Genomic DNA, 23,276 nt, shown 5'->3' with positions numbered 1-23,276 from the left:
GCCCTCTGGTCCTACTCTCCCACTAGTGGAAACATTCTGTCCACATCCACTCTATCCAGGCCAGTAGTTGTAGAAATGTTGACCAAAGGATTGACCAGGATATTACGGGTGGCACGATGGCGCAGCGGGGGAGTTGTTGCCTTATAGTGCTTGCAGCGCTGCAGACCCGAGTTCAATCCCGACTACAGATGCTGTGTACGGAGTTTGTACGTTCTCCCCGTGACCACGTGTGTTTTCTCAAGAGATCATCAGTTCCCTCCCACACTCCAAAGACATACAGGTATGTAGGTTAATTGGCTTGGTGTATAATGTAAATTGTCCCTAGTGTGTGTAGGATAGTTAATGTGTGGGGATCGCTGGTCAGTTGGGACTCAGTGGGTCGAAGGGCCTGTTTCCGCGCTGTATCTCTAAAAAAAATCTCTCTTCTACGATTTTTTTTTGTACTTTGCCACCAGGGGGAAGATGAGGCCATCGTTAAACTTACATCATCCAAAGGCTGAAATGCAGAGAGCAGGGTAACTCCCAGTGCAGCATGGAGGGTGTGCTGCTCCATCAGTGAGCACCGGCCGCCTGTCGCATGAGACTCCACCCCGATTCATTTAGCCCTTGGAATGCCATGAAACTATTTGTGGAGACAATAAGGGAGTAATGCATAGTGCACTGGGGACAATACCAGCGTGCTGGGGACAATATCAATGCCACAGTGCGATGGGGACAATATCCATCACTTGGTTATCACTAAGACAGACAATGTGTTCAGGACCACACTGCTTAGTTGATGGTCCGAAGCTTTTCCAACAATGCTACGCTCTCTCAGTAGTCACAGTTGCGCAGCTGATAGAGTTACTGCCTCACAGCGTCGGAGACCCGGGTTCGATCCTAAACTCGGGTGCTGTCTGCGTATAGTTTGCCCGTTCTCCCTGTGACCACGTGGGTTTCCTCTGGGTGCTTCAATTTCCTTCCACATCCCAAAGACGTGTCGGTTTGTAGTTTAATTGGTTCTCTGTAAATTACCCCTAGTGTGTAGGGAGTGGATGAAAAAGTGGGAGAACATAGAACTAGCGTGAATGGGTGATTGATGGTCGGCATGGACTCGGTGGGCTGAAGGGCCTGTTTCTATGCTGTATCGTTCAATCAATCAATACAGCCAAAAGCACTGGGCCAGACCTCAATGAGTGACTCCTGAACTTGAGATCTCCCGTTACAATTTTCTTTGATGATGCTACAAGAATAATGACACAGCGTTTTACAGACAAGGAAGAAACAATCTAAATTTCTAATTTTTCTCACAATCAGCAACAAATTAGGAATAACTGCAAGCACACACACATGGTGGATATTTACTGACAAAAAGAAAGCATTCCCGTCAAATCTTGCTGCAACTAATTTTGATTGCTAAGAAAATAACTGATCACCAACCAATGGTGATCTGTAACCACAGGCCCCTGCATTTTGCAAGTGCTCGTTAACAATAACTGCAGCAACTAATTAAAGACAAGCTGTTATGTTACAGGTTTATACACAGGTCTGTTGCTACAACGAATGATGCATCATGTCGCAAGTATGTGGATTGCAGAGTCAGTTGACTGAATGACATGTAGGAAATGGATAAGCAAACAATAGATGGGAGATGTGGAAAAGGCCACGTTTTGGTCTCGAGCAATGAATAAGGAATGATGGAGAATTTGTTAATTGTAGCAATCCATCTTCCTGATTCAGAAGGCAAACGTTTATATCCAAAGACTGAAATGCAGAATCCAGGCCGACATATCCAGCCTGGTGCAGATGGACAGGGGAGGGGTGGGTTGGTCATAAATTCACAGGTTATAGGAATAAAATTAGACTATTCAACCCATCGAGTCTACTCTGCCATTCAATCATGGCTGATCTATCCCTTCCTCTCAACCTCATTCTCCTGCCTTCTCCCCATATGGCACCTGTACTGATCAAGAACCTGTCAATCGGGGGTACACAAAAATGCTGGAGAAACTCAGCGGGTGCAGCAGCATCTATGGAGCGAAGAAAATAGGCAACGTTTCGGGCCGAAACCTTTCTTCAGACTGATGCTGCTGCATCCGCTGAGTTTCTACAGCATTTTTGTGTACCTTCGATTTTCCAGCATCTGCAGTTCCTTCTTAAAGAACCTGTCAATCTCTACCTTAATAATATCCATTGACTTGGCTCCACATCCGTCCACAACAATCATTTCCACAGATTCACCACCCTCTGACTAAATACATTCCTCCTCATCTCCTTTCTAAATGTACATCCTTTTATTCTGAGGATGTGCCCTCTGATCCAAGACTCTGCCACGAGTGGAAACATCCTCTCCACCACTCTATCCAGGCCTTTCATTATTCGAGGGGCTCGGGATCGCACCGCTGTCCTAGTCTTTGGGTCCAAATCAGGGCCATCAGTCTCCACCCTCCCCAGACGCTGCCCACCCACCGGCTTCACGCGAGCTCTGCCCCGGGCTGCAGCCCCGCGGTTCCCGGGGGGTGGGGTGGGGGGGGGGTGTCCGCCATCTCCGGTCGCTCCCCCAGCGCGGGCCCTCCAGTCTCCTCTCCCCCGGGCCCAGCCTCGTACCTGGGGGCGGTGTCCGTGCCGCGCTGACCTCTTCCTCCACGGGGCCAGAGCCGCCTCATTGAGGGGTAAGGGGAGCAGGAGCCGAGGCTTCGGACTGCAGAGGGACGGAGGCCGGTGGAGCGCTCCAACCTCGGGCTCGGGCCGCCGCACTCACCCGCCGCCCCGCTCCCACCCTCCGGCGGTGCCGGCGGAACGCAGCGAGCACACGGCGGCCATAGAGCCGACACGTGTGCTCAGCGCCTGCCCACAATCCCCGGTTCCCGGGGCGCCCTGGCGGCCGGAGGACCGCATTACACCGGCGCACGGGGGCGCCCTGGCGGCCGGAGAACCGCATTACACCGGTACACGGGACACCTTGGCGGCCGGAGGACCACATTACATTAGCGCACGGGGGTGCTCTGGCGGCCGGAGGACCACATTACACCGGCATATGGGATACCCTGGCGGCCGGAGGACCACTGTTACATGGGACACCCTGGTGGCCGGAGAACCGCATTACACTGGTACATGGGACACCCTGGCGGCCGGAGGACCACATTACTCCAGTACATGGGACACCCTGGCGGCCGGAGGACCACATTACACTGGCGCACGGGGGTGCTCTGGCGGCCGGAGACCCGCATTACATCGGTACACAGTGCTCTCTGGCGGCCGGAAGAACGCATTTACTCCGGCATAATGGGGAACTGGTGGCTGGAGGGCCGCGTTCCAAGGGCACACCGCGTCTCCTCTCGGCCAGAGGACTGCACTACACCATCTCCTTGTCATCACATTTGTCCGCAGATGCTGCCCGATCAGCCGGACATTCTTATTTCGTTTTTGCACACCCTGGAAAGGTTTAGTGACACAAAAAAGCTGGAGAAACTCAGCGGGTGCAGCAGCATCTATGGAGCGAAGGAAATAGGCAACGTTTCGGGCTGAAACCCTTCTTCAGACTGATCGGGGGTGGGCGGGGACAAGAAAGGAAAAAGGAGGAGGAGCCCGAAGGCTGGGGGATGGGAGGAGACAGCAGGGGGACTGAGGAAGGGGAGGAGACAGCAAGGACTAACAAAATTGGGAGAATTCGATGTTCATGCCCCCGGGGTGCAGACTCCCCAAACGGAATGAGGTGCCGTTCCTCCAATTTCCAGTGCTGCTCGCTGTGGCCATGGAGGAGACCCAGGACAGAGAGGTCGGAGACGGAGTGGGAGGGGGAGTTGAAGTGCTGAGCCACCGGGAGGTCAGCTTGGTTATTGCGGACCGAGCGGAGGTGTTCGGCGAAACGATCACCCGACCTCCGCTTGGTCTCACCGATATAGATCTGCTGACATCTAGAGCAGCGGACGCAATAGATGAGGTTGGAAGAGATGCAGGTAAACCTCTGTCGCACCTGGAACGATTGCTTGGGTCCTTGAACGGAGTCGAGGGGGGAGGTAAAGGGACAAGTGTTGCATCTCTTGTGGTTGCAAGGGAAAGTGCCCAGGGAGGGGGTGGTACGAGAGGGAAGGGAAGAATTGACAAGGGAGTTATGGAGGGAGCGGTCTTTGCGGAAGACAGATATGGGGGGAGATGGGAAGATGTGGCGAGTGGTGGGGTCACGTTGGAGGTGGCGAAACTGACGGATTACTTTTTGTATGTGACGGCTGGCGGGGTGAAAGGTGAGGACTAGGGGGACTCAGCCCTTGTTGCGAGTGGGGGGGATGGGGAGAGAGAGCAGTGTTGCGGGGTATGGAAGAGACCCTGGTGCGAGCCTCATTATGGTGGAGGAGGGGAACCCCCGTTCCCTGAATAATGAGGACATTTCAGATGTCCTGGTGTGGAACGCCTCATCCGTGGAACAGATGCGGCGTAGACGGAGGAATTGGGAGTAGGGGATGGAGTCCTTACAGGAAGCAGGGTGGGAAGAAATGGTCTCTTCCATACCCCGCAACACTTCCAACCTCATCTATTGCGTCCGCTGCTCTAGATGTCAGCAGATCTATATCGGTGAGACCAAGCGGAGGTTGGGCGATCGTTTCGTTGATCGTTTCGTTTCGAACGTTTCGTTTGGGCGATCGTTGGGCGAAGGGTTTCGGCCCAAAACGTTGCCTATTTCCTTCGCTCCATAGATGCTGCTGCACCCGCTGAGTTTCTCCAGCTTTTTTGTGTACCTTCGATTCTCCAGCATCTGCAGTTCCTTCTTAAACAAGGTTTAGTGACAGTTGGGTTGGGGCAGGTCCATCAAGAAATTAACAGCCTTCCTGGCGATAATAATCTTTTATACATATATATTGGTAAATAAAGACAGATTAATTCAAAACAATAAAAACTTTATTCTTGCCAAGCATAATGACATAACACAGAAAAAATGTGTAAACCTCTTAGGAACAAGTGCCTGCCAATTTGCAAAAGGACACTTGCCTCCGTTGTACAACTCAGACTGGTATCAACTTCAGATCAAGATGGAATTTACTAAAGGAACAGAATGAATTTATGACAGATCAAAATTTACCAACCTAAAACATTAACATACCCCTTACCATCTTTGCTGCATTTTCTAATTTATTTTGCAACTTGGTTGTCAATCGGTGAACTTGTTTCTCTCTCCAGACTCCCTGTTCTACTGCATACTTGCAGCAATTAAGATTTTTGATTTCACATCTATAGTTGCAGAATTCTCCTCTTCAATTAGTGAATTTCAATTAATTGTGTGTGGCATCAGGCCAAGGCAGCGCCCGTTCCCAGACTGACAGTTTCCCACACTGTTCTAGACTACTAGCTTTCCTTGGGTTTGGTATTTTTCCTCGTACACTGAACGGTACTTGGATATACACAGGATTACATGATGATGACTATGCTGCGTTTGCACAAAGCAATTGGAGTTTATCAGTTGACATAACAATGGCTTGGGCTTATTTGTGCAAGAGTACGGTTTGGACAGGCTATCAGGTTATTTCAAAAGAGCACGGTTCATCCATATTGACAAAGGCTCCTAAATGCAGCTGAAAGAGGAATATGGAGCACAGCCCACCACATCAACACTGGGCAAAGTGCTGGAGGAACTCAGCAGACCAGGAAGCATTGCAGACAGACAAGCTCAAGGTGGCGTTTGGCAAGGTGGCAACCTTCAATCAGGGAACTTAGCATAGAAGTTGGGGTGCCATGTTACAGTTGTACAGGACTTTGGCGAGGCTACACTTGGAGTATTGTGTTCAGATTGAAAAGGAAAGATGCCATTAAGTTAGAAAGAGTACAGAACAGATTTATGAGAATGTTACCAGAAGAGCTTGAGCCAAGAGAGAGGTTGCGAAGGATAAGACTTTATTCTTTGCAAAGGAGGGTAAGGGGTGATCTTATAGAGGCGTATAAAGGAATGAGGGGCAACTTTTTCCACGGAGGGTGATGTGGAAATGGAACCAGCTGCCAGAGGAAGTAGTTGAGGCAGGTACTATCACAACATTTAAAAGATACTTGGACAAGTACATGGATAGGAAAGGTTTAGATGGACTTGGGCCAAATGCAGGCATATTGGACTTGTTTAGATGGGGCACCTGTGATGGTTTGAAGGGCCTGTTTCATGTTGTATGACACCATGAAAAAGTCCAACCCTCCCCAGACACTGTCTAACCCTCTTTGTTTTTTTTTTTAAACTTAAGATTCCAGCACCTGCAGTCTCTTGTACCTTCATTAGCACTGGGATCGGTGAAAGTTGCCTGAAGCCTCCGAGTCATGGGCACGAGGGTACATGGTGGAGCTGTTCTGGTCAATTGTCTGACTGAAGTCACAGCCTTAGAGACATTGAAGAGTCTGTGGCCTATTTATTCCTTCACCCATTACCTGAGCAACATTCCTGCCTCTATAGTGCTAAACCATCGCCACCACCCACTTCTGCCACAAACTGCAACATGCATTAAAGTTGTGGCACCTTACAATCATACATCACCTCCAGTGCTTTCAGGAAGCTTAAATATATATATAAGGTGCAAGATTTGCAAGGACGGAACAGACCTCGGGTGGAGGCAGTGGGCAGTGGGACTCTGTATCAGCCAGGCAGCTCCTCTCCTCTACATTCATGTATCGCTGGGAACGGCTGTAAACTAATTTGATGCCAATCTCCAATGTTGAGCTATGTTTCACCAACAAGTGGCCCTTTAACATTTGAGTCTCGTGCATTCTTCCCCCACCCAACTATCTGTAAACAATAAACACAAGTACCTGCACATCGGGATACGTAGCTGCATTGAGATTAAAAAGACAACACAGCAGAAGAGCATGTCGCTGCTATTCTTAAAACACACAGCCACAGAATAGGCAGAAACGTGCCCGCTCAGTAATGAGACGTCCGTCCCTGCAATGGCCCCTAATATTAAAACATGAAATATATACATAAAAAGTGCTGTTAAACTGGGCACGGTGCCAGGGGTAATGTACCCCCAGCTCATTAACACAAGCCCACGGCATCATTCTTCACACGATGAGGATTGGGGAGGAAATCCAGAGGAGCTGTCAGGGAGGTGGGGAAGGCCGGCACCGTCTAGCGACGACCCCGTCTGCCGTCTGCGGCACAGCCGGGCCTCACTCCTCCATCAACGCCCACGCCTCCTCTGCCTGTTGGTAATACTGGTTAGCCAGCTTGCCCTTCATGCTGGCCATGGCTGCCTCCGCTGCTTCTGTGAAGAGATCGCCTGCAAGAAACATTAAACAGTACGGCTCGTCAGACAGGTACAACATCCACTCACCACCGGATGATTTGATTGATTGATTGAAAAAAAGCCACAAATTGCTGGAGTAACTCAGCGTGTCAGGCAGTATCAGGGATAGGTGACGTTTTGGATCGGAACTCTTCTAAAATCTGATTTGTGGAGGGGGGAGGGTGTGCAAAATGTAAAGCCAGAGGAAGGGATAAAGGTGGAAGAGAATGGGGCAAGGAGCTGGAAAGTGGGAGACTTAGGTTAGCAGATAGTTGGACAAAGGCCAGGCATGGAAAGACAGAAAGTGCGAGATAAGGATAGAAGAGGCGTGAAATGTGAAGCCAAAGGAAAGTAGGTGGAATGCAACATGGTGAGAGGAAAAGGACAAATGGGTGCGCTTTGAGGTTTAGTTTATATAGTGTGGTAACAGGCCCTTCGGCCCACCAAATCCAGGCCGACTAATGATCACATGTTCACACTAGTTCTATCCTACACACGAGGGACAATTTTGCAGAAGCCAATTAACCTACAAACCTGCACGTCTTTGGAGTGTGGGAGGAAACCGGAGCTCACACGGTCACAGGGAGAATGTGCAAACTCCATACTGACAGCATCCGTGGTCAGGATCAAACCCGGGTCTCTGGCGCTATGAGGTGGCAACTCCACCGCTGCGCCTCCGACTGTGGTGCACAGGGAAAAGTGGGGGTTGGGCGGGTGTTTGTTGGTAGATTAGGTACCTAAAATTGGAGAACTCAAAGTTCACGCTGCTGGGTTGTAATCTACCCAGGCAGTGCGAGGGAAACCTTACCTGCTGCCTGTGGGTCTGGCTCCGCGCCAAATCCTCCCACCATGTGGATCTCGGCCTGGCGAGCGAGGAGGGAGCACTTGGGCTCATCCCCCGTGCCGTCAAACTCCCCTCCTTCATCATAGTCCGTCATGTTCAGCGCGGCGCTATACCAATGCAGAGCTTCCTTCCAGTCCTGTGCCCTGCGGCAGGGAGAAAGGGTCACTCGTCTCACCTCACTCCCACCCTCTCCACCACTCCCACACCTACCCCTCACCCTCCTCAGACCTACTTTCCCCCATCTTACCTCACCAACTCACCCCACCCCCTCCACCCACCCCACATGTGGAGCCTCAACAGGCTAAAGCTTTCAGTTTAATTCAAGGATACAGCATGGAACTAGATCACACGAGTTCTAATAGGACACACCTGTCGGGGCCGAGGCTGTCGCCGGTGTCGAAGGCTCGAGCTGCACGAATCATGGACGGTCGGTCCCCGGCCTCGGCAGCCATCAGCACGTAGTCAAAGCCAGTCCTGCGATGCTGCTCGCTGTCCTGTTGACACATGCCACACACACACACACAGACGTTAATGACTGGGGTCTGACCCGACATGTCTCCAAAGATGCTGCCTGACCCGCTGAGTTACCCCAGCACTGTGTCTTTCTATGGTAAAGCAGCATCTGCAGTTCATAGTGTCTCGACCAATCTGTACGTTGTGTGATAGGTCAGCCAGGTAGACATACCTCCACAGTGACGTCAGACATGATGTGATGGGGTAGAGACAGAGACGGGTGGAGAGGGGAGAGGGGGGCGGCGAGAGTCGCGGCCAGCCAGAGAGCAAGAAAAAGTACCTCCACAGTGAAGTCAGTCAGGATGTGATGAGGGAGCTGCAGGTAGACAAGACTCAGGGCCACGATGGCCTCCAGTTCCCCACACAGCGCGGCGTGTTTGAGGTGGAAGACGGCAGACTCTCGATCCCACTCCTCCAGCTTATTGCAGAACCGTCCGGCCTCGTGGTAGTGGACCATGGCCAGGTGAACCTGCACAAACAGCACCGCGGTTACTAGTCACAGCCAGCCAGAGCGGACACATAGAATGGAGAGAAATCGCAGCAGGGAAACCAGTCTGACATTGTTCTAACTGAGTGCTGGAGTAACCACAGTGGGTCAGGTAGTACCTCCCCAGGAGATGTTCAGGTGACATTTTGAGTCAGGACCCTTGTTCAGATGGATTGCGTGGGGGGGGGGGGGGGGGGGAGAGAAAGCTAGAAGAGGGGGAGCAGAGGACAAAGTGTGGCAAGTAATAGGTGGACACAACCGAGAGGGAGTTTCAATAGGCAGATGGTTGGACAAAGGCCGGAGATGAAAAATACGGTGCAAGGCACAAGGATTAAGAGTTGCGAATTGTGAAGCCCGAGGAAGGAAGTTAAGCGGAGGGAGAGGTGCTATTCTAGGTGCATGGTCGGAAGGGGAAGAAAGGGGGCACTTTGTGTTCCACACAAGATTGCAGCATCTGCAGATCCAGGCGCCTACACTGGGCTGCGCAGATTCCTGTGCAGAACATCAACAAGTTAAAGCTGCTACAATTTAATAAGTTAAATCCTGTGAGCCAAACTGAATACAGTTTTTTATTGCAAACAGAGTGCTGCAGAAACTCAGCGGATCAGGCAGCATCTGCGGAGGGAATTACCAAACTACGTTTCGTGTCAGGAGTCTACTTGAAACTGAAACGGATTCCTGACCCAAAATGTTGTCCGTCCATTCCCTCCACAGATGCTGCCTGATCCCCTTTGTTCCTCCAGCACTTTGTGTTTTGCTCAAGATTCCAGCATCTGCACTTCCCTGTGTCTCTATCAAGAGATGAACACACATTTCACAGAGCAACTTCCTCATGTTAGACTATGAGGGAAGATTGGCAGATGGAAGGTCTTTCATTATCCCCTCCACCCTCTCTCAAGTTCTGTGTTCAACATCTGGGATTGGAACAGAATTTTTTTCAACTAAATAAAAATTGAAAAAGCTGCCGACACTGGAAATCTAAAATAACCTCTGTCAGACCTGCTGAGTTGTTGTCCTCAGGCTGGCAGAGTTGCCGCTCGACCCACTGAGTTACTCCGGCACTGTGTGTTACACCAGACCTACCTTGCCCAGGATGGACTTGCCAATTTTCTTCTCCTGCTTGATGGCGTTAAGCCGCTGCACCTCCACGGCCACACAGGACGGCCAGTGGGAGTGAGCTCTGGAGGCATGGTAATTATTCCACTTGTCCTCATTGTGTTGATCCTAGACGGCAAAAAGGTCATGTTAGACATCAATGTGGGTGAGCTGTGAAGCACATCAGGCTGCACACTGACAGCAGGCACGTGGACAAGCGTTAATCGGCAGGTTTTAAGATGTTGTCCAAGTGCGTTCAGGGCACCAGTGTCAAAAATCACATCTGCGTACAAAACAGCAACGTGTTGACTTAGTTTGCAATCGTACAAGCCAGCTGAGGAGTCTTTACACATTCACCCCACACAGTTCCAGCTAAAATGTAGAAACAAAGGATTGCAGATGCTGGTTTACACAAAAGGACACAAAGTGCTGGAGGAAGTGCTCCAGATTCAGGGACAGATTCTTCCCAGGGCTTATCAGACAACTAATTTGTCCTATCACCAAGTAGAGAATAGTCCTGATCTCCCACCTACCTCATTGGAGACCCTCAGACTATCTTTAATCGGACTTTACTTGACTTTATCTTGCACTAAAACATATTCCCTTTATCCTATATCTGTACACTGTGGCCGACTTGATTGTAATCATGTATAGTCTTTCCACTGACTGGATAGCAGGCAACAAAAAGCTTTTCATTGCACCAAAGTGACAATAAACTAAACTAAACTCAGCGGGTCAGGCAGCTGAGTTTTGTTTAGGCATGGATAGGCAACTCTTGAGAATATGGATAGGCGACATTTCAAATCTAGACCCTCAGTAGGATCTGAAGAAAAGTCTTGGCCTGAAGCATCACCTGTCCTTGTGCTCCAGAGATGCTGCCTGACCCACTACTCCAGCACTTTGTGTCCGGTTGCCAGGTTAGATTACACAGGCAGGACCGAGGGTGCGATTCACACTGTAGCCGTTCCCAGCTAGTTTCTCCCTCCCTTTCACAGAGGCACCAGCAGCGAGCTCAACAGTCTCACAGAAAGCAACGTCAAGTGGGTGGAGAGTGAAGGAGGAACATTGACCGACGGGTCAGGGAGAGACTGCTTTACCCGCCCCCCCCCCAGCTGGGTCCCCCCCAGAGGGATACACTTGCAGCTGAGAATCACCAAGTGCTGCTAGGATGTGTTCCATGAGGTTTAGAGAAAGACAGGTTATATTGCTGATGTTATGTTCAAAGAGGGCACGCCTGTGTTAATGTTGAGATGGTTACACTGATGAACGTGTGTCCAAGCAATTGATGTAGTTATATGATCAGGGGCTATCATTTTTAAAAAGAGAGGTGCAGAGGAATTGCTCCTCGTGGATGCGAAAGTGGGATAACATAGAACTAGTGTGAATGGATCGGTGGAGATGGTCGACATGCTGACCGAAGGGCCTGGTTCCGTGCTGTATCTTTAAACTAAACTAAAAGTTTGTGGAGGTTGGATCACCAGGTAGGGTGATGGGGAAACATATTTAAAGACAAGGTGTTGAAGGGTTGTGGAATTGAGGACCATGGGCAACAGAAGAGGTGTTGAGACCCGCAGCATAGCTCCATTGAATGGCCAGGCAGGCTTGAGGGGCCGAGTGGCCTTCTCCTGCATTCAGACAGGGATCAAACCCGCGCGAGGTGCGGTGAAGACGGGGCAAGCCTTCATCACGTTCCGTAAGACATGCATCAGCAACAAGGCGGCAACTCATGCATGATCACCAGCCGATTCCCATGACTGTGTCGGAGGATGTTTAAGGGCTGGCACACACTGGGCTTTGCACTTCCCTGATCAAAGAACAACCGGAAGGAAACAATGTTACGAAAATAAAAAAAAGTCGTATCATCAAGTAACAATTGTGCACTGGAACATTAGCTTCACCAGAAAGGTCAGCATTAACTTTATACGTACCCGGCGGATGCTGTCTTCATCCGATTCACAATATCTTCGCCCATTTGAATTTGCCTGAATGGAATTATAAAACAAATTGTCACTGGCGGCAGTATAGTATGTATCTGAATTCAATTAAATCCTAAGCGGACGAGGCAGCCTCCAGCTACACAAGGCGAGTGCTTGCGTTCGAGTGCAGAGGACGTAGGTTTAAGGTGAAAGGAGAGAGATTTAATTGAAGCTCGAGGGGCAACTTTTTCATCCAGCAGGTGGTAGGTATATGGAATGAACTGTCAGTGGAGGGTGGCGAGGAGGGTAGTATAACAGCATTTAAAAGTCACGGACTGGGACATGGAAAAGAAAGGTTTGGCGGTCTGAACAGACTTTCCATAAGACAGGGTTCGGTCAGATTCACCTCTACCCCACTGCGGACATTGGACGTGGTCTCTGGAGGAGATGCGCTACAATGCTGAGAACTATATTCTGCACTCTGTATCTAGCTCTGCCCCTTAGCTCTACCTAGTGTACTTGAGTTTGACGTGATTGTATTTGTGTATAGTAGTATCTGATCTGTTTGGACAGCATGTAAGACATAGTTTTTCACTGTACCTTGGTACACTTGACAATAATAAACCTAAACCAGATGAGATTAGTTTAGATTGTCATCATGTTGGACACAGACGTTGTGGGCCAAAGGGCCTGTTGCTGTACTGTACTGTGATTTGTTCCGAGTGAAGATACCCTCCATTCACCCATGAACCCCACCCGTTACCCACGACAAGGGAACGTAGGAAGGTCCTTACCCGGTCTGCAAACTCCCCATCGAGTTCGCTCCGACGCTCACTGGGACATCCGCTATCCCCTCCCGATTCAGACATCTGGCAGGAGGAGAAGACAGTCAGAAAGCAAGCTAGGTAACGGCCCTGGGAAGGTAGGGCATGCAGCGGAGGTCATTAAATTATTAGTGAAAAATCAAAACTAAACCCTGCAGATGCCAGAAATCTGAAATAAAAACTGAAAATACTGGAAAATACTCAACTGACCAGGCAGTCTCAGTCGAACCATCCTTCCATAGACCAGGGTACAATCCCGATTTCCCCAACCACTCCACGGGGGGGTGGGGGGGTTGATGTGCAAGATAGCAGGTTGCAGGACGCAGGGAAATCAGGAGATGGAGACTGATGGGTCCACTCCTGTGGAAGCTGACATTAATGGCTGCCTTCCAGATGCTGGAATCTGGAGCAGAACACCAAGTGCTAGAAGAACTCAGCAGGTGATGCCAAGATCCTCCAGCATTTGGAGTTCCTTGTGTCTGCCTTCAATGGACATTTGGGAAAAGGATCAGTTTTGCAATAATCTAATCGTTTCATGGTCTCCATGGCTGTCCCTAATGTATTTTTTTTTAAACTCCAGATTGACATAGTTCACAGCCTGTTATTTAAACTCAGGCCTTGAATAGTCGCCTTCTGGTGACTAGCTGATCACCCATTACACCAGCATTCTTCACAAGAAAAACCAAAAGATAAAAAGACAAAGTGCGTGTTATGTTAATACCACCGGGGATTACAAATCCACGAATAGTTCCACAAGTCAAGTTAAAACCGCACTGATTAGAGTAGCCGCAGATAAAACAAGGAGTTCTTACCCGTCTCTCACCAAATGAGCAACTGTGTTCACTGCACAGGTTATCAACTTCGTTGAATATTGTCCACCCTGAGACAAACAGCAGAGGAAGTGCAACAGTTAATGCTACAGCTACAACAGGATCACCAAACTTGCAAACCCCACCCAACCAGCACCGGTTGGTGATCCCGTGAATATTCCTCAGGTACTCCAGCTTCCTCCCACAACCCAAGTCGTGCTGGTGGGTTAATTGGTCTCTGTCGGTTGCCACCATGACAGCGGGGGGAATTCAGAGAAGGAGTTGACATACATGTGAAAGAGAATAGATGGGAGAACAATAAAGGGGGGGAAATGGGACTGATAGGATTTCACCAAAGCTGGTGGGTCAAATGGCCTCCCACGTTACAGGATGTTACCTTATTCAGGAATAGTGGGAAGCTGCAGCCCCTCCAGCCCTGAGAGCATGTTCTATGTAATTAGATCACGAGGGTGAGGGGTCATCTTACAGAGGCAGATAAAACGATGAGGGGATTAAATAGGGTGAATCTATTCAGTCTTTTATTCCTGGAGTAGGGGAATCAAGAACCAGAGGACACAGGTTTAAGGTGAGAGGGGAAAGATTTAATAGGAAACCGGAGGAGCAAGCTTTTCACACAGAGTAGCAATGTTACAAAATTTTGAGATTTAAAAAATCAAGTCTGCAATTTATCCCATCAGATAAAGCATAACAATAAGTTTAATTTGACACCAAATTCACTTTCATATCTCAAGTATTAAAAAAGTTATGACCATTTTCATACTCAGAAATTAGCATCTTGTTCCCTATTGATTTTCAATGGGGATTACAAAAAAGCTGTGATCTTGGATAGTCAAAAGCACATTTCTTAAGGAAAGATTAACATTTTTAAATAGCCTAAGTGTCCAAAGATTATTCGCAAATAATTCACAATATAACATGATTTTTATATCTAATTTACATTAATTTATAGGCCAAATGGAAGGAATTTAGTATTCAATTGCTGTAAATAAATGCTCCATTTAAATCAGCTTTCTAGTGGGTTTCTGTGAACGCGCAGGTTTAGAATGTTGACAGCGCGCTAGATTAGTGCCCTCAAATGCCGAGAAAAATACTGCGGGATATAAAAAGCCCAAAATGAGCTATTCGTTATAGAAAATTATAATTGTAGGGTTATATATATGCCCCATTTAATGTAAAAATAAGGTACATACCTTTAATTGTTTGCTTTATAAAACCCTGGAGCTGCGAAAGCTTGCGAACTGAACGAGAGCTTTTAAATTTATTATATCTACTATTCGAGGCCTATAAAACTAATAATAGTTTTTGGGACCGGGTCTTGCAGCGATTCTCCGTTAATGATTTACTAGGCTGAACATCTGCGATTGGAACAGCCTAGTAAAAATCGGGTTTTAAACCCGCCCCCTCCAAACAGCTCCAAAATCACACACAAGGGGTGGGGCAGATGCTCAGCCACGATTCAGGTAGGTTTTGTAACATACCTACACAGAGGGCAGTAGGTATATGGAACGAGCTGCCAGGGGACACAGTTGAGACAAGTACTACAGCAGCATTTAAAAGGCATGTAGGTACATGGAATGGAAGAGTTTTGAGGGAGAATGTAGAAATAAGAAAACTGGAGGTGCTGGTTTACAAAAAAAGACACAAAGTGCTGGAGTAACTCAGCGGGTCAGCCAGCAGCTTTGGAGAACATGGATAGGTGATACTTCATGTTGGGATCGTTCATGTTGGGAGGGGTAAAGAAAGTTAGAGGAGAGAAAGGGGCAAGACAATGCCAGGCAGAGAGACAAAGTGCTGAAATAACTCAGCTGATCAAACATCACAAATACCCTCCACCTAATCCACTGAGTTTACTCCAGCATTGTGTCCTAAAAGTTCAGAGGGATATGGACCAAGTGCAGACCAGATACAGGAAAAGGGGACTAGCTTAGATGGGACATCTCGGTTGGCATGGACGGGTTGTTTCCGTGCTGTATGACACTATGGCTGCTGAGTATCTCAACTCCAATAACCCTCCGTACCCTCACTCGACAGAATGTTTCTGGGGCAAACGATAAAGCTGCCGCAGAGCAGGCGCACATCCCACACACCGAAGCAGCCGAACAGATGCACAGAGGAATGTGGATTACCCATGGGAGATCGGCCCAGCATCTCTTCCTTGAGACTCCACCAGGAGGAGGGCGAGCAGGGGAGGGAGTCAAACATGCTGTCGTTCACGTTATCATCCGCAGAGTTCTCGGAGAGACGGCAGAGAGTAGGGGGCCTGGATCCAGAGAGTGTCCGCACCCTGGGGCTGCCACACACCTCCTCCGTGCCGCGAAGCACCGTCTTGGCCGTTTTCTAATTCAAGCGCACACCGTGGGGGGAGGGGATGGAGAGAGAGAACACAACATCAACATCAGGAAACTGGCAGATGCTTTACTTTTAGAGACAGCATGGAAACAAGCCCATCAGCCCACCAAAACCATCCCGACCATCAATCACCCATTCACACTAGTTCCATGTTGTACCACTTTCTCAACCACTCCCCCCAAGCAAGGGGCAATATTGCAGAGGTCAATTATCCTACCAACCGGCATGTCGCAGGGAGAACGTGCAGACTCCACACAGACAGCACCCGAGGTCAGGATCAAACCCGGGTCTCTGCCACAGTGAGGCAGCAGCTCTACCCACCGTGCCACCCACAATATTGCAAAAACACATCTTCATGTTGGCAGAATTGTCACTTGTTCCAAGCAGCACACCGCTCCCACTGCCTCGCCAGCAATGTTCCTGTACTCTGCTGCAGAAACCTCACCTTCCACCATCACACCCCTCCACCCAACCCCAGCACGCAGCTCACCAGCCTGACATCCTTCTCCTCCCTGTAACTCGCTGCCCTTGTCACCCAATGTCAAGAGCCCCCGAAATACCTCCTTCCCTAAAATTTCAAATCCTCCCCCCACCCCACGTGTCATTCCCCCCACCACTCTACCTAATCCATACACTAGCACCATCCTACACACTAGGGACATTTACAATTATTTTTAACCATAGCCAATTAACCAACAAACCTGTACATCTTTGGAATGAGGGAGGCAACCGGAACACCCAGAGAAAACCCACGCGGGTCACGAGGAAACTCCGTACAGACAGCACCCGTAGTCAGGATGGAACCCGGGTCTCTGACACTGTAAGGCAGCAGCTTTGCCACTGTGCCGCCCATTTTCTGTGATAAATACCATTGCCTATGATAAAGAGCTACTTGAAAGCACTTCATAAATAACAGGTCACCTTCCACCACCATGGGTTGTGGTCAAGAAACATTTCCCAGTGTGGGCTCATCACCCGTCTCTATGGATGCTTTTGTCAGGACACTAAAATTCATCTCAGTACCCAGGGCTAACAGGGGGGAAACAATCAATGGACTTATTGGTCAGACTGGTTACTCCTGGTGAAAGCTCACGGGGCTTTGGGTGTGGGGACTGCAGAAGTAGACATTAGTGAACAAAGGTCAGTCAGACAGTGACTCTAACCGGACGGTCAAAGTTTCTGGCAGTGGAGGACAGACGGTTTGACAAGGCACTAACCAGCAGATTCTGTGCATGTTCCAACGCTGCCACTTCCTTCACCGACAAATCAAACGGAGTGAGCCCCATCTTCTGACAAATGCTGTTGCAGGCATGAGAGTGGAAAAACAAAGCCATGCCGCGCACACCTGTGGTGGAAAGCGGAGGGTCAGTACAAGGCTCACCTCTGGTTTCTGCCTCGCGCTGGTCCTGGAGTCATCCAGTATGGAAACCGGCCCTTCAGCCCAACTCGGCTATGCTGACCAAGATGTCCATCTACACTAGCCCCACTGTAAACCTTTCCTAGCCATGTAACTGTCCAAGTGTCTTTTACCCGAGGCACACGGAATTGTTAGTAGGTTAGTTCACCAGAAATTGTAGATGTAAATGTTCATACTGTTGGGTTGGAATGTGCCCAAGCAGAATACGAGGTGCTGCTTCTCCTCTTTGCCTGTGGCCTCACTCTGGCAATGGAGGAGGCCCAGGGCAGAAAGGTCAGTCTGGGAATGGGAAGGGGAGTTAAAATGTTTAGCAACCGGGGGATCCAACAAGCCTTGGCGGACCGAGCGTCAATCTGCTGTGCTGCAAAAAGCCGCATCGGTTTCTCCCATCTCCTCATCCCTTCTCGGAAACCCTTCTGACCAATCTCCTCTGCAAGATCTTAACATGCTAACTCAAATGTGGAAGCCTCACGGTGGACTCAAGCCTCCTAACAACAGCCCAGCTGAACTCTGTAGGGCTTTCCAAAACAGACATTTCTATTTCTTTAAAACCTACAATGTAATTTTTTTTGAAGTGTAACACTCTTAAAGTCCTTCCAATGATCACGATTCACAAGTGATGAGTTTAAACACTGATATAGACTCGAGGAATGACTGCACAGACTAGGATTTTTTCCCTGGAGTGCAAGAGAATGAGAGGTTCCCTAATGGAGGTTTATAAAATCATGAGGGGCATAAAGGTGGTGAACAGCAAGACTTTATTCCAGGATGGGGAAATCTAAAACGAGTCAGTATAGGTTTTTAGGCGAGAGAGGAAAGATTTAACAGAAACATGGAGGGGCAGGTTTTCCCGTGCAGAGGGTGGTGGATGTATGGAATGAGCTGCCGGAGGCAGTGGTTGAGGAGGGTGCATCATAACAATTAAAAGACACATGGAAAGATATACAGAGAGGAAAAGCCAGGGAAGTGGGACTAGCTGAGCTGGGCAGCTTGGTCAACATGGTCAACGTGCTCGAGTTGGACCAAAGGGCCCGTTTCCTTGATGCGCAGCTCCGTGACACTCGGATACAATTGAGCTCCAGTTTAAGAAACATTACCCAAGTTGCCATCGCCAAAGTCTGTGCCACTGGAGGTGTGGATCTGAGGGTCGGTGTACAGGTCACCCACTCCCTGGATGTCGACCACAATCAGCTGGTGGGCAGAACGCTCAAAGGTGAAGTGACTGAACGCCTGAGAGAGGGAGGGGGGGGGGGGGAGAAAGAGAGAGGGAGAGAATAATTTCAGTGCACGGTTTAAGCCCTGCTTGAATATCACAAACATCGCATTGCTGGCTCACTAATGCTATTGCAGCGTGAACGTACCACTGAGAACACAAAGATGCAAACACAATGCATGAAAACATTCTTAAACACACAGTGCAACTGAACTGGAGGAAGTCACTCGTGTTCTGCTTTCTAATTGATCTCTCCTTCAAGAGATTACAGAAGTTCAACACGTCTCCAGAAACACCAATTGCTATAGATGCACCACAGAGATTAATCTGTCAGGATACATCACAACATGGTTAACTCAGTCCATCACAGACCAGACTCCCCAAGGTGGACTCCATCAACACCACACTGCCTCAGACATGCAGCCAGCATAATCAAGGACCACTCACACCTCGGTAATTTCCTCTTCGCCCCCTTTCCCATCGAGCTGAGATATAAAAGCATGTTCTACCAGATTCAGAAATAGATTCTTCCCTGCTATGACTGAACAGACTTCTCAGAAGCTGTGGATGCAACCCTGATCTCCCAGCCTACCTCATAGTCAACCTTGCACTTTTTTGAAAATCTGCATTTCCTCCAGAGCTATAGCACTGTTACACTGCAGCACTACATTCTGGTATTTTTCCCTTTGCACTCTGTTTACTTGTGCATGATTGTACTATTGTAAAGTAGGATTTGACTTTGTTTTTTACAAAACAATGTTTATCCGAGTGCACATGACGATAATAATCATAAACCAATAAACCAGCTGGCGTGTGATGCAATATTTATCCCTTGCTTGGGCTGGGAAGCTCCAATGCTGAACTTTAGTCTCAGTAAATAAAATAACTTGTTGGACCTGGTACAGCAAAAAGTGCCTCTTGAAAAAGCTGCTTATCTTAACTACTAAACCAGGTTCGCTTCTTAATAAACAGACACCACACAAACTGTTTGGTAGACCAGTTCAAACCTTTACTTAACATCGGCCGATGGAAGGGAGGGAGAACTCCAGTCAAGTGACCAACACAGACACTTGACTGTCCTCAGCCACCTTCTCTGAACAACAGAATTACATTGCTTTAAATAGGTTTTTTTGTCCCCTTATCACATTCCACAGACATTAGTCATGGTCAGAAGTACTGGAAAAGGTTTCCACAGAATGCATCACATCAAACCTTTTTTTTACATGGTACAAGATATACTAAAAACATTGTATATCTTCTTTGTCACTTGGTCCCTCATAAACATAGGCCATCTGCTTTATTGCATCCTCCCCCATAAACATTGGTCATTTGGTTTATGGCATCTCACTTCAAAGATATCTCTCTAGCTCCTTCACTTGGGAGACAATGTTATCTCACACACCCCGCAACCTGAGGAAAGCCTAATTTGACACTAAATATAAGCTGTAAGCTAGCCCAGAAACCAATTTAATATCTTCTTATATTTTTAACTAAAACTCGGCTTCATCACTCTTGCCACCAATGATACACTGGATTGTGCCGAGTACCATCGACCAAATACATCACGGTAAATCCTTTCACAGTACATTTCAGAAGCTGCTGCTAACCCAGAAAACAGCAAATATAATTTTGTTTCAAGTCTAATTGTTTATTTGAGTGTTTAATTGTCATGTGACAATGGAGTAAAGACGTTCTTATTTGCTGCAGCTTACAGGCCCGCAAATGCAACAGCACAATAGGTCTGAAGAAGGATCTCAACCCGAAACGTCACCTATTTATTTTCTCCAGGGATGCTGCCTGACCTGCAGAGTTACTCCTATCTTCAGCACGACAGATTATATACACTATTGTACTGAAGTATGTTTGTGCCTATTTAAAGCAAGATTACTGAATTGGATGCTAAAATAATTTCACTGCACCTAGGTACATGACAATAAAGTATCATTGAACCATTATTCAAAAATACCATTAATAACCATAATACTAAGTAACCATAAAAGTGTAACAAACAAATTTAGTTTTACAATGCAAGACACAGTCCATAGTTGTTGACGTTGGTGTTGCGTAGTGTTTAAGAGCCTGGTGGCTGCTTTCACACAAGTATGCAGTCAAAACAACAAGCTAGAAAAATAATGATGCAACACTAGATAAGCTTGCTTTGATCACCAAGCTATTTTAGTAACCGGCTCGCTCCAGCAACCAGCACTTCACAGGCGGTATCGAGAGTGCTGAGAGTGATTGTAGAGTTAACATCAGGTTAACAGGCATCTGTTCATCAACAGAGTGATCGGCTACGAATTTGTACATTTTCTCTGTACTCTTTCCAGCTTCACGACATCTTCCTATAGTAGGATGACCAAAACTGAACACAATACTCCAAGTGCGGCCTCACCAATGGGTCTATTCAACCCCACCCTTACCTGGGTAACACACTCTGTGCATTTAACCTATCTATTCCCCTCACAATCGTGTACAGCTCCATTAGATGCTTTTTAAAATGTTTGAGACATTTGACGGAGGTGTGGTTCTACTCATCACCCCCCCCTTGGGGAAGGGGAAGGGGAGGGAGAGGCGAGGTGCACGAGGTTGTAGCTGGCAGGAGCAGCCTCTCTGCGAGGGTTTAACGGGGCAGGCCCAGCAACTGCTCACCTGTGGAGTGAGGCGGAAGTTTTCATCCCTCACGAAGCCAGAGTTGGAGTTGTATTTGATGTATTTACCCTCTATGTAGTGCTCCAGGTGGTACAGAGGCTGCCCTGGCCTGTTCTTCATCTCCAAAATACACATCTGCATGATGTCAACCTGAGATCAAGGACAGAAATGGCAGAGTGTCAACTTCAAGGGTGATTGGAGTCAGAGTCATACCGCACAGAAACAGGCCCTTCAGCCCAACTGGCCCATGCTGACCAAGATGCCCCATCTACTCTCGCCCCACCTGCCTGCATTTACTGCATCTCTCTAAACCTTTCCTATCCACGTACCTGTCCAAGTGTGTTAAATGTTGCTATTGTATTACTTGCATGCTAACAAACATTTCAATGGATAGCCTTCAGTGCCCCTTTCCTGCGGAAGACAATGTTGACAGACTACCAATCAATCCTTCCTCATCATATAGGGGCAGAGTCACCCAGCACAGGCCCTTCGGCCCACCTTGTCCATGCTGTTCTGGGTGACTCACATGCTCAGCGGAGATGATCGTCGAACCATTGGGAGTAGAGAAGCCCATGCCAGCATATATCTAGACTCAAATGTGTAGGAAGGAATTGCAGATGCTGGTTTACCCAGAAGACCTAAAGTTTGAAGAAGGGCTCCGATGCGAAATGTCACCCGTTTATTTTTCTCTACAGATGCTGCCTGACCCGCTGAGTTATTCCAGCATTTTGTGCCCATCGATACTCACCCCATTTACCAGCATTCAGTCTGAAGAAGTGTCTTAACCTGAACCATCACAAAAAGCACTCCCACTACCTTGGTAAACGTGAGCATAATACACCTGCTCCAAACCAAAAGAAGGGGAAGTGTAAACTGTCATGTGGGAGGTGGAGGAAGTGGGCAGTTCTGAAATGACCTTTTACCCAACTATAAAAACAAATACATTTTAATATCTAAAACCTGCAATGCAAATCACACAAAACTACCCTGAACTGGCCAGATTGTAAATGGTCATTTTATACCTGCACGTGTTTGCTAATAGTTGCCCTTCCTGCGCAAGCGGTCAAACAGCTGACCCTTGTAACAGCCCCGATCCCCAGATTTCTCTTCAGCAGAACAGGACAACTTCAACTTGTGTATCAATCAGCAAATAATTGCTAGTTTAAGTTACACTGACATGCGAGTCAATAATCCCGGGGCGATCATTACCCTGTACTCCAGCTGTAGCTGTCAGTTCAAAAACAGATGCAAAGCTCAATAAAATACACACTTTAAGGCCATAACCTGCTAAATATAATTAGTTCATGATTTTATTTGGCATTTCCAATGAGATTACAGGGTTCTAATTCTTCTTTATGGATCCATTAATGTCTACAATGGACTAACATACCTGCAGACACTTTACCACTCAATACCAAAATAACTGCAGAAAACTGAATGACCAAGATTGACGTACAAGGAACTGCAGATGCTGTTTTTTGAATGAGCAAGCAAGTGCTTGTTGAGTTAGGGGTTTCAAAGGCACTGGAACCCTGGTGGGTAGATGGAACCGAAGTCCATATTAGTCAAAATTGGGTGATGAGTTAGGCGGCACAGTGGTGCAGCTGCTGCTTTACAGTGCCAGAGATCCAGGTTCGATCCTGACTACAGGTTCCGGTTTCCTCCCACATCCCAAAGACCTGCAGGTTTGCAGGTTTATTGGCTTCAGTAAATTGCCCCTAGTGTGTAGGGAGTGGATGAGAAAGTGGAGTAATACAGAACAGTGTGAGCAGGAGCTCGATGGTCAGCGTGGACTTGGACCCTGTTTCCATGCTGCATCTCTAAATTACAAAATAATTAGACTCGCCAAGTTGACCATGTCCGGCTGCTCCCCATAATTTGCACCTCAACCCTGTGACCTGCTG

At 48.1% G+C, this 23,276-nt stretch overlaps 2 protein-coding genes across 4 annotated transcripts in view; both read right to left on the bottom strand.

The window, feature by feature from the left end:
• polr3e (polymerase (RNA) III (DNA directed) polypeptide E) overlaps positions 1 to 2,804 on the bottom strand; it is a 45,753-nt gene extending 42,949 nt beyond the window's left edge. Inside the window, exon 1 of the mRNA XM_055651569.1 lies at positions 2,587 to 2,804. The gene's annotated coding sequence lies outside the window, so the exon portion shown is untranslated. The remainder of the gene's footprint in view (positions 1 to 2,586) is intronic.
• Positions 2,805 to 4,857: 2,053 nt separating this feature from the next.
• The window catches only part of eef2k (eukaryotic elongation factor 2 kinase), a 36,776-nt gene continuing 18,357 nt past the window's right edge, over positions 4,858 to 23,276 (bottom strand). For 2 of the 3 annotated variants that reach the window (XM_055651566.1, XM_055651568.1), the window contains 13 exons: positions 21,373 to 21,522; positions 18,608 to 18,740; positions 17,311 to 17,438; positions 15,871 to 16,081; positions 13,727 to 13,794; positions 12,885 to 12,959; positions 12,103 to 12,156; positions 11,913 to 11,978; positions 10,163 to 10,303; positions 8,873 to 9,061; positions 8,449 to 8,573; positions 8,044 to 8,222; positions 4,858 to 7,229 (listed from right to left, as the gene is read on the bottom strand). In XM_055651566.1, the coding sequence (XP_055507541.1) occupies positions 7,120 to 7,229; positions 8,044 to 8,222; positions 8,449 to 8,573; positions 8,873 to 9,061; positions 10,163 to 10,303; positions 11,913 to 11,978; positions 12,103 to 12,156; positions 12,885 to 12,959; positions 13,727 to 13,794; positions 15,871 to 16,081; positions 17,311 to 17,438; positions 18,608 to 18,740; positions 21,373 to 21,522 (1,629 nt within the window). In that variant the 3' untranslated portion in view covers positions 4,858 to 7,119. The remainder of the gene's footprint in view (positions 7,230 to 8,043; positions 8,223 to 8,448; positions 8,574 to 8,872; positions 9,062 to 10,162; positions 10,304 to 11,912; positions 11,979 to 12,102; positions 12,157 to 12,884; positions 12,960 to 13,726; positions 13,795 to 15,870; positions 16,082 to 17,310; positions 17,439 to 18,607; positions 18,741 to 21,372; positions 21,523 to 23,276) is intronic. The other variant, XM_055651567.1, reaches the window with a different exon arrangement.

The sequence above is a fragment of the Leucoraja erinacea genome, chromosome 20, assembly GCF_028641065.1.
Source record: "Leucoraja erinacea ecotype New England chromosome 20, Leri_hhj_1, whole genome shotgun sequence".
Lineage (NCBI taxonomy): Eukaryota > Metazoa > Chordata > Chondrichthyes > Rajiformes > Rajidae > Leucoraja > Leucoraja erinaceus.
Note: the sequence above shows the minus strand (reverse complement) of the source record. Positions and strands in the feature narration are given on the sequence as shown.